The sequence below is a fragment of the Mixophyes fleayi genome, chromosome 4, assembly GCF_038048845.1.
Source record: "Mixophyes fleayi isolate aMixFle1 chromosome 4, aMixFle1.hap1, whole genome shotgun sequence".
NCBI lineage: Eukaryota > Metazoa > Chordata > Amphibia > Anura > Limnodynastidae > Mixophyes > Mixophyes fleayi.
In genome coordinates this window covers 9,624,947-9,641,284 of record NC_134405.1, presented here as the reverse complement: position 1 = coordinate 9,641,284, position 16,338 = coordinate 9,624,947, and the positions used below count along the sequence as shown (strand labels likewise).

The 16,338-nt window shown below is 37.9% G+C and overlaps 1 protein-coding gene across 1 annotated transcript in view; it reads left to right on the top strand.

The window, feature by feature from the left end:
• The first annotated feature begins 14,812 nt into the window (after positions 1 to 14,812).
• LOC142150353 (uncharacterized) overlaps positions 14,813 to 16,338 on the top strand; it is a 68,513-nt gene continuing 66,987 nt past the window's right edge. The window contains 1 exon segment of the mRNA XM_075205550.1: positions 14,813 to 15,223. Within this exon segment, the coding sequence (XP_075061651.1) occupies positions 14,813 to 15,223 (411 nt within the window).

Genomic DNA, 16,338 nt, shown 5'->3' with positions numbered 1-16,338 from the left:
CCAATGATGTGAAGGGAAGACGTGTCCATGTGTAGGCGTGGAACGGAGTAACGTGAGTGGTCTGCAATAGGCAAGTTGTACCACTGATGTGTAGGAAAGACTTGTATAGGCGCAGGAAGGGAACAGAGTAATGTGAGTGGTCTGCAATAGTCAAGTTGTACCACTGATCTGAAGGGAAGACTTGTCCAGGTGTAGGCGTGGAACGGAGTGACGTGAATGGACTGCAATGGGCAAGTTGTACCACTGATGTGTAGGGAAGACTTGTCCAGGTGCAGGCGTGGAACGGAGTAACATGAGTGGTCTGCAATAGATAAGTTGTACCACTGATGTGATGGGAAGACTTGTCCAGGTGCAGGCGGGTAACGGAGGTAGTGAGAGTAGACTGCAGCGGGTAAGTTCTACTACCAATGTGGAGAGGAGACTTGTCCAGAATCAGGCAGGCAACGGAGGTAGTTTGTGATTCACACAGGAGAGAAACCATTTAATTGCTCTGAGTGTAGCAAATGTTTTACCCAGAAATCAAAGCTTATCGTACATCAGAGGACTCACACAGGAGAGAAACCATTTAAATGCTCTGCTTGTAGCAAATGTTTTACCTTGAAATCAAAGCTTATTGTACATCACATGATTCACGCAGGAGAGAAACCATTTAAATGCTCTGAATGTAGCAAATGTTTCACCCAAAAATCAAATCTTGTTAGACATCAGAAGATTCACACAGGATATAAACCATAAAAGACTAGAGCAGTCTGGTTATTGGACTTGGGGACATCTTTTCACCTGGCATGGATTTCCTAATATGAGCTAGAGCTCTATACTACTAGTGGTAGACAATGACGATGTGGCAGCCCTTGCTGAGCTATGTAATATACTGCTGTTCTGCTCATGCAGGTGCTGGGACTAGTATATAAAATAACGTTCTATCTAGTAGAGATTTCCAGCAGCTCTTCTCAGTACTGTGATTACTTCTATGACAGACAGAGCTATCAGCACTGAATATTTCTACAGTAACACTGCACACTGCCCTGTTTCACATTACATGTGCTCCTATTGGTCTATATTATAGCCTCCGTGTTCTTTACCTCATACTTTTCTATTATTGTCTTATCTCCCTCTGTTAACTATATATACAGAAAGGGTTATTTAGTAAATGTTGAATGTAAAATACTGTTACTGTAGCCTATAACAACCAGATCATCACATTTGCTGGTTTGATGATAGCAGGCTGCTAATAGCTGATATCTAGTTGCTATGGGTTACAGCACATTCTTGTTCTTCACACCATGTTATTAATTAAGTCCCAAGGAGGACACATTGTTTCCCAGGGTACCTGTAAATGTCCTTCAAAAGTATTTCTTTTATTCTCTATAGTGATCGTCATCAGACAGCACTGACCTGTATATAGACTGAAGGACCATGTTCACACAATATCTGTAATTACCATTTATGTTACTGGCAGCTGTTTCTATCACACTTGATGTTTAGTAAAATGTGATATTGATAAATGTGGAGATTCTGTTTTTGATTGGGGAATTAATATCTTTTTCAGTAGTAATGAGTATTATACTCTCTGCTACATTTTAGATGATGGAACCAGGGGTGATAATTAGGTGGTCATCCTTCCTGACAACTTGGCAACCAATTATGAAAACACAGCAAGTGTCACGGGCACTAGGAGTTTTACCCAGAATTCACCAGGTGTAACTACACTTACCAGAAGTGCGGACCTCTGGGTAGTGTGGTGAATCAGTGGAACCATACAGTAGAATAGAGGAAAGGAATGTCAATAGTATAAATGCTGAGTCTTGGCACCATGGAACTATGATGGTTCAGCAGTTTAGTAAACAGGATCAAATGAGAAAAGAGTCCAAGTGCTTAGCACGCAGGTAGCATATATCAGGCCAGTACTTGATAACTGGGTAACGTTAGGCAACGACCAATCAACAATATAGTAGAAAAGTCAGCGACTTGCAGCTACAATACAGAGGCACTTGTAGATTTTAGTCCAGCCAATAGGTACCATACAGAGTAGTAGCTATAGCACAAGGAAACATGAATGGTCTACAGCTGGTAAGTTTCACCACGGATATGTAGAGAAGACTTGTTCAGTGCAGGTATGGTAACAGAATAGCGTGAGTGGTTTGCAATTGGCAAGTTGTACCAATGATGTGAAGGGAAGACGTGTCCATGTGTAGGCGTGGAACGGAGTAACGTGAGTGGTCTGCAATAGGCAAGTTGTACCACTGATGTGTAGGAAAGACTTGTCTAGGCGCAGGAAGGGAACAGAGTAATGTGAGTGGTCTGCAATAGTCAAGTTGTACCACTGATCTGAAGGGAAGACTTGTCCAGGTGTAGGCGTGGAACGGAGTGACGTGAATGGACTGCAATGGGCAAGTTGTACCACTGATGTGTAGGGAAGACTTGTCCAGGTGCAGGCGTGGAACGGAGTAACATGAGTGGTCTGCAATAGGTAAGTTGTACCACTGATGTGATGGGAAGACTTGTCCAGGTGCAGGCGGGTAACGGAGGTAGTGAGAGTAGACTGCAGCGGGTAAGTTCTACTACCAATGTGGAGAGGAGACTTGTCCAGAATCAGGCAGGCAACGGAGGTAGTTTGTGATTCACACAGGAGAGAAACCATTTAATTGCTCTGAGTGTAGCAAATGTTTTACCCAGAAATCAAAGCTTATCGTACATCAGAGGACTCACACAGGAGAGAAACCATTTAAATGCTCTGCTTGTAGCAAATGTTTTACCTTGAAATCAAAGCTTATTGTACATCACATGATTCACGCAGGAGAGAAACCATTTAAATGCTCTGAATGTAGCAAATGTTTCACCCAAAAATCAAATCTTGTTAGACATCAGAAGATTCACACAGGATATAAACCATAAAAGAATAGAGCAGTCTGGTTATTGGACTTGGGGACATCTTTTCACCTGGCATGGATTTCCTAATATGAGCTAGAGCTCTATACTACTAGTGGTAGACAATGACGATGTGGCAGCCCTTGCTGAGCTCTGTAATATACTGCTGTTCTGCTCATGCAGGTGCTGGGACTAGTATAAGAAAGAAGTTTCTAACTAGTAGAGAGTTCCAGCAGCTCTTCTCAGTACTGTGATTACTTCTATGACAGACAGAGCTATAAGTACTGAACATTTCTACAATAACCCTGTACACTGCCCTGTTTCACATTACATGTTTCCCTCTTGGTCTATGTTATATATAACATAATCTTTCATAATCTCCATAATCTTTCTCTCATACCATTCTATTACTGTCTATTCTATGTCTGTTATGACAACTATATACTCAGAAAGGGTTGTTTAGTAAATGTTAAATGTAAAATACTGGTTGCTGTATCCCACAACAACCAATCAGATCATCACATTCGCTGGTTTTATGACAACGGACTGTTAATAGCTGATATCAGGTTGCTATGGGTTACAGCACATCCTTGTTCTTCACACCATGTTATTAAATAAGTCCAACTGAGGACACATTGTTTCCCAAGGTACCATCAATTGTATTTTTTTATACTCTATAGTCATTGTCATCAGACAGCACTGACCTATATATAGACTGAATTTATAGACTTTCCAGATTACTTGTAAAGGTCTTAAATAAGTATTTTTTTTTATACTTTATAGTGATCCAAATCAGACAGCACTGACCTGCATATAGACTGAAGGACCATGATCACACAATATCTGTAATTACCATTTATGTTACTGGAAGCTGTTTCTATCACAATTGGGGCTAGATTGACTAAGCTGCGGGTTTGAAAAAGTGGGGATGTTGCCTATAGCAACCAATCAGATTCTAGCATTCATTTATTTAGTACTTTCTACAAAATGACAGCTAGAATCTGATTGGTTGCTATAGGCAACATCCTCACTTTTTCAAACCCGCAGCTTAGCAAATCTAGCCCCTGATGTTTAATAACATCTTACATTGATAAATGTGTAGATTATGTTTTTGATCGTGGATCTAATATCTATATTCAGTAGTATAGACTACTGTACACTCTGCTGCATTTTAGATGGTGGAACCAGGGGTGATAATTAGGTGGTCATCCATGCTGACAATATGACAACCAATAATGAAAACACAGCAAAGAACACATTGATAACATACAGCAAATGTATTAGCTATGTGTTCTTTCCCCTAAACTGAAATATAAACACAGGGTCTGATTCATCAAGGAACATAAATGCTGATTTTTTGCGTATAAACCGCAAATTTAATCTGCACATTCCCAGAACCGGACCATTCACAACTAAAAGCAGCAATGTTCAATTCATCTTCATACGCAAAGACACTTTCTACAGGTTACGATTTCTGGGAGTGAACGGGCAGGGAAGGAGTTTGCTCCTTATTCTATGTACAGTAAGGGGTGTCAAACACGAGCGCACGGAGCCACATCAGATTCAAGCTCTGGGAATTTCTCAGGTACTTGATTTTCAACTGTATCTCTTGCTCCAGCTACAGGACTAGTTTAAGTCCTGATTACTAGTGATGAAAGTCTCATATGCATGATATAACATGTGTTTGTAATCAGGAGGAACTGTAAAAATGTATTTTATGTTCAGTAGACATTAAAAACATATAATAAATGAATTTCATTTGGGGAAAAAAATAAAAATACACTTTTTTAAAAACATTTTTATCATTAATGCCTATATTATTAACAGGTGACATAAATTGAATAGGTCTTTCAGATTGTTTAAATGTTGAACTCTGGAATCTGCAGAACTAATTACTGGGTGTTTTACATTAAAGCGCATATTGCTCTCAGCTTGCATGACTTGATGAATCAGGCACAGGGTCTTACTGACAATCAACAATTGCTGAGTAAAAGAAAACATACCTAGTATTCCCTGCTAGCTGCTGTCTTTCCTTGTCTCCTGTCATCCAGAGGGACAACAACTCACAGTGTAAGTGTGGCTAATGAAGTAAACTTAACACACATCTATCCATTATATATATTGTCGAAGTCAGCAAATTGGATAAAGCCCTTTCAATTAATGTCGAGCAAACTTGGTTGTCTTTGTCTGAAAAGATGCGTACGGTACGCTACGGTGTACATGGGCACGCTACGGCGTGGAAGGGCGTACGCAGCTACTACACGTGGCAGCAACAGTAATTGGTCTTTTACCATACATTCGCACAAACACGCATACTTGTAAAATAGTACACATTAATGGTAGTTGCAACACATAGTCAGTAATGTCGGAATATTGTAGTATTTATGTTATATATTATATGTTATATGCACATTAGTGAAATATATGGAACAGGTTGAAGGAATCATATCATATGTGGTATCATAATAAACCTTTTAACATTTTTTACTGTTTGGTTCACTCTGCGAAGGAATCGCAGAGTGCATACACGAGTTATGAATGATAGGGAATTATGAACTACTTAAGACTAAGGAATCTTGGCGGGAAGAGCAGAGTATACCCCCTGGAGAGATGACCCCCTCCTTTGGATTCTTTAGTATGAAGTAGCCAATGATGACGACCCCTGAGACCTTCCTGAAACCTGGACCAATAGAAGCAAGCTATACCATCTCCATTGTATTACTGTAATTCTGTGTGCATATAAGCAGCAGCTTCTCATCCAGTGTTCAGACATCTTGTCCCCAGACTTCAGGATTGAATGACTGCACTGGATCCAGAGCGCCTGCGATAAGTAACGGCTGTATTTATTATCACTTCGCTTGAACATATTATACTACCTTTTGCGAATAAATCTTTGTGCGTTGGAAACACAAATCGAGACTCGGCAATCGTTATTGGTTAGCGACAATACGTACATAAAATATATATTAATATATATATATATATATATATATATATATATATATATATATACATATCCATCAGCTCCAATACCGTCAGACCACCTCCAGGGCATCGCATAAAATTACTGTCCTACTTGAGCTGCATTATTTGCATGAAAATTTTTTAAATAAATAATAACTATTCTGTACCCACCACTCCCATATAGCAATGCCCATTATGGACAACCTTCCCATAGATCATTCCCATTTTATGGACACATTATGGCGGATTTTCTTATAATTTCATTTCATTAACGTCCCACAACAATACTGAATGCGGTTGGATTAATCACTGCTTCTAATTTGATCTTTAGCTCTCGATATTGAAGCCTCCATCACAGACTTATTTCATTTTAATACTTCTGACGACATTCCTCATCTTCATCATCATTGTTTATATATAGTTCACCACAGATTCCATAACGCTGGACAATCAGCTTACAAATATAACACACATATTACAGATATGACAAACATGAATATAATAAACATATTAACATATACATAAATACAATTAAGTATAACAACATGTACATGGATACTCATGAGCTGGCATAAGGCTAGTATGGATACAAGTATGAGTTATATGTGTGTGAGTGAACAAACAACAGAAGACTTTGCCATATCAGAGTCATATGAGACTGACAGACATGAGGTTTACGGAATAGAGGACTCTGCCCATGATAGCTTACATTCTAGAGAGAGGGAGTAATGAGAGACAGTCGATGCAGATAGGACATGAGTGGATGAGGTCGACAGAGGAAATAGTTGGAGTGGACATGATGGTCTAGGAGGGAGTATAGTAGACAAGCTTGAAGAGATGCGTTTTGAAAGGAATTTCATTGGTTGGAAGCAGATTGGGAGAAGTCTTAGAGATGGGAGTGGAAAAAGGTTTAAAGAGCGGGAGAGAGGGGAAGATCAGAAGTAGAGCACTGTGGTTGAGCTGAGGTCTATCTCTTGATGTGGTCAGAGATGTTTGGAGGGGAAGAGTTTATCATGACAATCGGTTCTTACCACCAGAGATACTCTTAAAAATTGCACAAAGCTACATTTGAGGTCTCTCACAAGGACAGCATCAATGCCCTAGAACAATTTCAACCTTAAAAATGTCAAATTTAGGGAACCAAATTGGATCACTGTTCATCCAGTCCTTTTCCTGACCTATTTTTAACAAACGTTAACATTAAAAATACACAGTAGCACTTCTATGATAAAGCAGTCCAAGCTTACTCCTTGTGAGTCAACAAGCTTAGATAACAGAACGTTGCAGAAACTTAGATTCATCAAATTCCAACAAGGCATATTTACTGACCTCATAAAATAATCTTTGAATTTTGAGACTTTTAATCGTCGCTGTACAATTTACCTGTAATATGGATATTAGTAGTCACCTTGGCTTTATATGTCTTATATAAAAGTATTATGCTTCCATTGTGCCACAATCCTCTAGCTGCACCCTCTAGTGGTCACTCACATTTATGTCATAATGACACTCTTCACATTATATGAGGGTTGTCAGCTACTTTTGGTTGCTTTCATATGCTTCACTTATGGGTTCTTCGCTCTGTTAGATTTGCCATTTATGCCCTTTCATGGCCACTCTGGTTCTAAAATTATTATCCTTTATTTATAAGGCATCACAGGAGTTCTGTAGTGTTGCTACATTTGGACTATGTTTGGATGAGGGGGATAGAAAAGCAAATTATTTGAATACACAAATATGATGGTGCTGGCAGCAAAATACTGCAAGGCAGTGCTCTTGGGTAAGCTATTACTATTTTAGCTCTCCCTCTGTGTAGTACATGATGTTTTCATTGCAAACCATATAAAAATCAAGATATATAACATGTACACCAACATTTGCACATAAAAACATCTAGCACCATTGTTTCTCCCCCAAACAGACTACACGCACCTGCTTGTTCTTCAGGGACAGAATCCCTCACAGAAGGTGGAGGAGTAGACCTTGGATTCGGAGCGGAGTCTCTTACAGGCAAATCTGGATGTATTAGATAAAGCATATAATGTATTTGCAGCAATAATCATTTGAAATATATACAGTATATTTGAAAAATGTTTTTGGAAAAAACAAATAAATTTTTATAAAAAGTCATGTGTACTTGCATATCTGTTAGAGTACAAATTGCAAATAACTCACCAGCTGGTTGGCCAAATGAAGGTGCATCTGTATCCTGCACATTGACCCCTCTACAATTTCCCGGGGCAGTATCTCCTGAAGCTTCTCCTCATATGTAGTGTATTCCACACAAAGTGGGGGTCCACCACTTGCTCGTCTTGCAGACTTTCTTTCCTCAGCCATTTTTTCTTTAAGTCTCCTCTTTATATCTGAAAATCTTTTGCAGCAGTGAGCCACTGACCGTTTTAATGGCCGCACCGCGTTCACGGCCTCGCACGGGCTGCCAGGTTCCCTAAAATTATTTAATAGCAGGGAACAATATTGTGCACTAACAGACAATTCTAGTCATGAGAAAATCTCACATTCCTACATGACTTGGTCTTCCTGCTCTTTCCTGCCTCCTCTAACCCTTCCTCACCTTCCTCTGTCCCCTCCAGCTCCATCTTCCTCTCCTCTTCCTCTGCCCTCCTCCTATCTCTGGCCATAATGTCCAGTAATATACAAAAAACAAGTAACACAGAGTACTGACAAACACTAAGGACAAAGTAGACTAACTACTGAAACACTCACAACACACTCACACACAAGTAACAGAGACAAAGGACTAGACAAATACAATAAATACAAGACAGAAATTAAATCAGAAAATAAAGGCACAATACTGTAAAAGAACACAGGACTACTTACACTCTAATCAGAAATCGCAGCACGAGACCGCTCAAAAACAACTCTCACAATCCTAAATCCTCCAAGCTCCTATCTCTTTTCTCCTCAAAACCCTATCAAAGAAAAAGTGGCAGGCAAGTGATTTATATAGGGCTTGTAATGTCAAATCTCCTGACTTTGAAAGTAGCTAATAGTAAAAGGCCATGATACAGGTGCTTTTTTCAAAAAACCCGCCATCACACGTCACTAACAGAGAACAGCTCAGAATACCTGATAGATGACATGGTTTAGGGGCAAAGATAGTATTAAAGTAATTCTATAGTTTTCAAATAAGCAGTACATAGGCGATTGTATTGTGTTTCTAATGCACAAAGTGATTTATTTTAGCAGATGTAAAAAGTTAACAGTTCAATGTATTATTATAATATAATCAACAGTACAGTACAGCCAATACCAAAAAGATACATACATACCGCAGCGATGCGCTGCGCTAACCACGGGCACCAGTGAACAGTGATTCACCCTTGAATACTGTGATCAGTAAAGACTGAGGCTTTTGGGGGTGCAGCTATGATTATATATACAGTCAGTGTTACACAGTGAACAATAGAGATGACGTAGCTTGCTTCTATAGGTCCAGACAAGGGTGGTTTAAGGGAAAACAGGTCATAGGCTAGTTCAGGCTAAGGAATCCAAAGGTGGGGGTCGTCTCTCCAGGGGATGTGCTCCAGTTACAATGAGTTAATTAGCATTTCACATTCTGATATCAATTTGGCTATTTATTCCATAACATCAATAACTAGAGTATGCAATATGCGAACTCTTCGGCGATGGAACCGGACAGCTGCTGATGAATAGGGGATTAGTATGATATCAGACATGACACATTTCCCATAACCTGAACCTTAGATAACACTAAAGTGTACATATAATCATAGTATATAAACTAATAATAAACCAAATACTGTCTGCTCATAAATCACTTTGGAATGTAATCTATAAATATATATATGAAACTAAATGTTATAGTGCGTGTGCGTGCGTGCATATTTTACCGTGTGATCGCACCATGCCACGCTTTACGTGTCGTACGGATCGCAATCGCACGGCAAAACAATATTAACCAATATACTTTCGTTCATCCAATTATACGACTTCGACAATAGAAGAACATGAGGCTCTCTGTACTAGTGTTTTCTTTATTATTTTCTAAGTGAGCCCAGTGTTTTGCAGGAAATCCAGGTGACATAATTAATTTCTGACTTTTAGCTTTATCATGACAATAACAAATACAGGTCAGGTAAAATTCAACATATACAGTGTACAGTACAACGACCTTGGGGTATATTTTCATTTTCAATGCATGAGACAGAGAAAACATCAAGTATCCATATTCAGCATTACACAAAAGTGACTCTGCAAATAAACTGGTTACCAAACAATAAGAATTTCCCTGTGACTGTTCAATCTGGTCTCTGTGTCTTCAATATTTCCAGTTACCCCATAGTATTTATAATTTTCACCCATGTAACATTGTTTACGACAGTGAGTAGAACGACAAAAGAATTAACAAAACCTACTTGCCCGACAGTTAATAAATGCAGACGGACCTTCATAATGACAAAAGAAGTCCCCGACAGTCTGATGAGAAAACACGACCACCAGTAATGCCGTCAGGGTGTTTTGACATCATTTAGAATGGCGCCCGAGATATCACCACTTTTAAAGCGTCAATGCCGATTGTCATGAAAGGTAAGTGTTAGGGTAATGTAATCTAATGTGCGTTTTTTTAAAAACAGACGTCCATCGGGTATGCGCACATCCATATACAACAAGGAGCGGATGTAAAGATACGTGTGGTGATGAATACGGGTCTATGTGCGCTCTGCTCTAACAGACAATACACTGCGGGATACATCCCATACATATGTGGAATATCAAGTTCCAAAACAACGCACAGAAAAAAAAGCTGTAATTGATGTGACCTGTTAATAATATAGTTATTAATGACAAAACATTACAGATTACAAATCTGCTGCCATCCTGGTAAATGACAGGAGATTTTTATCCAGAATGTCTAGGTACATTTTTCCATTCATCCTTCATTCAACCACATGTAGTATGCCAGTACCGTGTGCAGAAAAACAGCCCCACACCACGATGTTCCCACCTCCAAACTTCACCGTTGGTATGGTGTTTATGGGGTGATGTGCAGCGCCATTTCTCCGCCAATCATGGTGTGTATTACGGCATCCAAAGAGTTCAATTTTGCTCTCATCTGACCACACTATATTCTCCTAGTATTTCACAGGCTTGTCCAAATTTTGTGCAGCAAACTTTAAACCAAGCTTCAACATATTTTTTCTTCAGCAAAGGAGTCTTGCATGGTGAGCGTACATACAGACCATGGCGCTGAGTGCATTACTTATTGTTTTCTTTGAAACAATTTTTCCTGCTAATTCCAGGTCTTTCTGAAGCTCTCCGCAAGTGGTCCTTGGTTCTTGGAGAACCCTTCTGATAATTTTTTTCATTCCTCTGTCAGAAATCTTGCGAGGTGCACCTGGTAGTGGCTGGTTTATGATGAATGATGTTCTGTCCACTTCCGGATTATGACCCCAATAGTGCTCACTGGAACATTCAGCAGTTTAGAGATCCATCTGTAACCAATACCATCAGTATGTTTTGCAACAATAAGGTAGCAAATGTATTGAGAGAGCTCTTTGCTTTTACCCATCATGAGATGTTTCTTGTGTGACACCTTCGTAATGAGACACCTTTTTATAGGTCATCAGTTTTGGCTGAACCAGCTGGCAGGATTGCTTTCTAATTACTAATAGATTTCAGTTGGTGTCTTGGCTTTCCATGCCTTTTTGCACCTCCCTTTCTTCATGTCTTCAATACTTTTTCCATGTGTCATTTTACATTATTGCAGAAATCTTAATTTATGGACATCAATGGTTTGATTTCTTTGCATGTGTGGATTGCAAGGGTTGCTGCTGACATGTGGTGTAAATTTCATTACAATAGCCCCATTAAATATATAATTACTGAGAAAAATGTTGATGTGTTCAATACTTATTTCACCCGCTGTATTTGATCATGCACCATCTAATGTCTGAGAAATACACAGACGAAACGCGTTGAGCACTAGCGATTCTATTGTGGGACTATTTATTCTTTGTTTCTTGATCTGGAGCTGACACTGTGACTAAGCTTCTATAGGATGTAACAGCTGAACCAGACAGAAGATACCATTTGCTGATGGATGTCACAAAGAAACCCAGATAAGCATTTTATACTTGTCCTTATGTAAGTGTGATACTTATTTTCAGTGCAATAAATCTGCTGAATTTACAGTGTTACACTATGATGGTTTTTCTTTCTACCTATTCTGTGTACTGCTGAGATGTCTCAGCAGCATCAATAGAGATCACAGCTATACAAGAAGTGCCATTATCGGAGTTATCATGGGATGTTTGGAGAAATTGCTCATTATACAGATAAGCGCTAAAGATTGTTTATTTAGTACGCATTTTCCGTATTGGAAAGGATATCCTTGGGATTGCATGAACTTTCTGCTCACGATTTGCCATATATGTTCCCATTTGCACTATATCTTTTGTGAGACTGCCACGTCCACCTATATATGATAGTGAACTTCCTTTAATATTTTCATCTATATGTATCTCTCAGTACTGTTGACACAAACAATACTACACCATTTTGGCGCCCTATCCCATGTGCTTATTTTCCTATATGTATATATATATATATATATATATATATATATATATATATATATATATATATACATAAGATCTGTTAATACATGTTTAATATATGTTTTCAGTTTTATATCTGAAATATCATTGAGCCTTTTAGCAATACTTAAAGTATTAGACATTCGTCTTTCCGTTGTACAGGTGATTAGTGATCAGTTGTGATGAATACATCACATATAAATACTGAGACTGTGTCACCTGGATTCATCCTTCTGGTGAAAGTCCAACAGCACAGAAACGTGTCAAGGTTCTTACTACAGTCTCCATAAGGATTGGTCACATTATTCTCAGAAGTAGATCTCTGCTTTCAGCATTTGAGCTGTGTCAGCTCACGGTACTTGGAGGGACATAAGGTCTGAGAAATTCAATATCTATGGTGAGCCTCTTTTTCCCTGTCATTTTAAACCAAAACACTGGTAATTAAAGGGTTTTAGATCTCAACGTTACTCACCTTTATACTGACTGTCTCCTTACAATTTTGGATTCTATAAATGATTGACATTGCTAAGTTAGTTGTTCAAGTCTGTTCTCTGAACTCGGCTAATGTTAATTTATCTGATATATTATCCTAACTGCTAATTCTAATCACTGTATGCATAAATCTTTGAATCATGTTCCTGAGGGTGCTATCACCTGCTTTTTAACAAGTGAAAATGAGTTTTCTATTCTGTTAAATGAGTTTGATTGTTTTAAATTAGGTTCTGTGATATCTATCATTATGGCTTAATTTAGATGAATATCATTAATAATCTGCCATAACAAATTAATTTACTTAAATATTTTGTTATGGTTTATTTTTAACAATTAATTTTAGTTATGTTAGTGTTACTATTGATAGTCAGAACATACCTTTCTGCTCTCACTCTCTGTCTAGATAATAGATTAACCCTAAACAATAGGTCCATTTGTTGACACAGGATGTCAGACTGTGCTGATCTAATTAGAATGTGAGATTTTACCACCTGCCAAGGTCTAATTAGAATTTTCCTTTGTAATAAGTAGGAATGTCTATACCTCATTTACATGTCAGTGGGATTTACATGAGAGACCTGGAGACAAACAGTCTGAGAACCTTCTGGTCATCCCGGGAACTATTGAAGAGAGATGGGGAGGAATGACTATAAATAAGCAGTATCAGCCCAGTGTTAGTGAGTTGGTGGCTGGAGAGCTGGAAGGATGGAACAGTAAGAATGATCAGGAGGGAAAGAGATAGAAGGAGAAATCTTCAGAGTAAGGTAATTATATTATACATAAGAATATACTGATATATACAGAATTACAATTATTAGCGTTCTCTACTGTGCATTGTATAATCTGTACTTTGTATTATCCATTAGTAAAAGTGTTATTGCAAGACAAAGCTGGGAAAACATGTGTTGAACTTTATATATCCTGATGATACATTGTACATTATATGTATCTGCTTTCTCCTATGGTTCTGGTGTAGCTAGATATAGAAAAACCTCTTTTGTATGAGTAAAACTTTTTTGAAGAGAACTTTCAGCCAATTGTTTGAAGAAGACAACAGATATTGATTAGAGCACATCACTGTTTATTTAAAATTGTTTGATAATAATTCATTGTTTGGTGCTTTTTCTTGTGTGATACTTTGTAGATATACCTGGAACAGTTGTCTAAGGAAAGAGCAGCCTCCTGTATGGTGTTAATTTATTTGATTTGATTTTTATTTGTTTATTACTATTATTTTGTAATCAGTTAGCGCCACAAAGTTTATTCTTGTGTAGATATATAGATATGTACTCACTGGTCACTTTATTAAATACATATTTCTAGTACTGCGTACTACCCCCCTTTAGGTTGCTGCCGCATGAATTACTGATTATATATTTACATTACTAAAAAGTGTCTAATTTTAATTTTTAATACTTTATTACTTCTTTAGTGTACTTGTTGTGAAACACCTACATCTAAAGATGTACACTGTTAAATAATAGTGAGTCTGTGGGGAGTCTATTTAGTACAGATAGACCTTCACAGATTTAATTTAAGTATGTATGTTTCTGTATCACTATGCACAAAAATAAAAACAATGATCAATGTCTGAGTCATAGTTGTTAGTGTATAAAACATTTTTGTATTCTGTATCCAATATAACACTACTATTGTTCCAGTAGTTTCATTAATGTAATGATTAGGCTGCTAAATCTTAACATTCTTTTTGCTTACAGGTGAATTAATGAGCAGGATTCCCATTAATAACAGAAGACATACTGGAAAGGTCCTTGTTCTCTGAGCATCTGAGTGTTCCAAAAACTCACCTACAAGTCATCTATACTACAGTGATCAATTCTTACAGTAGCTAACTTCAAATTTGAAAAGGAGAAACTATCTACAACTAATTTGTTGTAAAACACATGATGGATCTAATAGGAGAGAAGCCCTATCTGTGCTCTGAATGTGACAAAACATTTTCATGTAAGTCAAAGCTTATTGTCCATCACAGGATTCACACAGGAGAGAAACCATTTAAATGCTCTGAATGTAGCAAATGTTTTAGCCACAGGGCAAATCTTGTACAACATCAGATGATTCACACAGGAGAGAAACAATTTAAGTGTTCTGAATGTAGCGAATGTTTTACCCGGAAGTCAACTCTTGTAAGACATCAGATGATTCACACAGGAGAGAAACCATTTAATTGCTCTGAGTGTAGCAAATGTTTTACCCAGAAATCAAAGCTTATCGTACATCAGAGGACTCACACAGGAGAGAAACCATTTAAATGCTCTGCTTGTAGCAAATGTTTTACCTTGAAATCAAAGCTTATTGTACATCACATGATTCACGCAGGAGAGAAACAATTTAAATGCTCTGAATGTAGCAAATGTTTCACCCAAAAATCAAGTCTTGTTAGACATCAGAAGATTCACACAGGATATAAACCATAAAAGACTAGAGCAGTCTGGTTATTGGACTTGGGGACATCTTTTCACCTGGCATGGATTTCCTAATATGAGCTAGAGCTCTATACTACTAGTGGTAGACAATGACGATGTGGCAGCCCTTGCTGAGCTCTGTAATATACTGCTGTTCTGCTCATGCAGGTGCTATGACTAGTATAAGAAAGAAGTTTCTAACTAGTAGAGAGTTCCAGCAGCTCTTCTCAGTACAGTGATTACTTCTATGACAGACAGAGCTATAAGTACTGAACATTTCTACAATAACCCTGTACACTGCCCTGTTTCACATTACATGTTTCCCTCTTGGTCCTTGTTATATATAACATAATCTTTCATAATCTCCATAATCTTTCTCTCATACCATTCTATTACTGTCTTTTCTATGTCTGTTATGACAACTATATACTCAGAAAGGGTTGTTTAGTAAATGTTAAATGTAAAATACTGGTTGCTGTATCCCATAACAACCAATCAGATCATCACATTCGCTGGTTTTATGACATCGGACTGTTAATAGCTGATATCAGGTTGCTATGGGTTACAGCACATCCTTGTTCTTCACACCATGTTATTAAATAAGTCCAACTGAGGACACATTGTTTCCCAAGGTACCATCAATTGTATTTTTTTATACTCTATAGTCATTGTCATCAGACAGCACTGACCTATATATAGACTGAATTTATAGACATTCCAGATTACTTGTAAAGGTCTTAAATAAGTATTTCTTTTATACTTTATAGTGATCCAAATCAGACAGCACTGACCTGTATATAGACTGAAGGACCATGATCACACAATATCTGTAATTACCATTTATGTTACTGGCAGCTGTTTCTATCACAATTGGGGCTAGATTGACTAAGCTGCGGGTTTGAAAAAGTGGGGATGTTGCCTATAGCAACCAATCAGATTCTAGCATTCATTTATTTAGTACTTTCTTCAAAATGACAGCTAGAATCTGATTGGTTGCTATAGGCAAC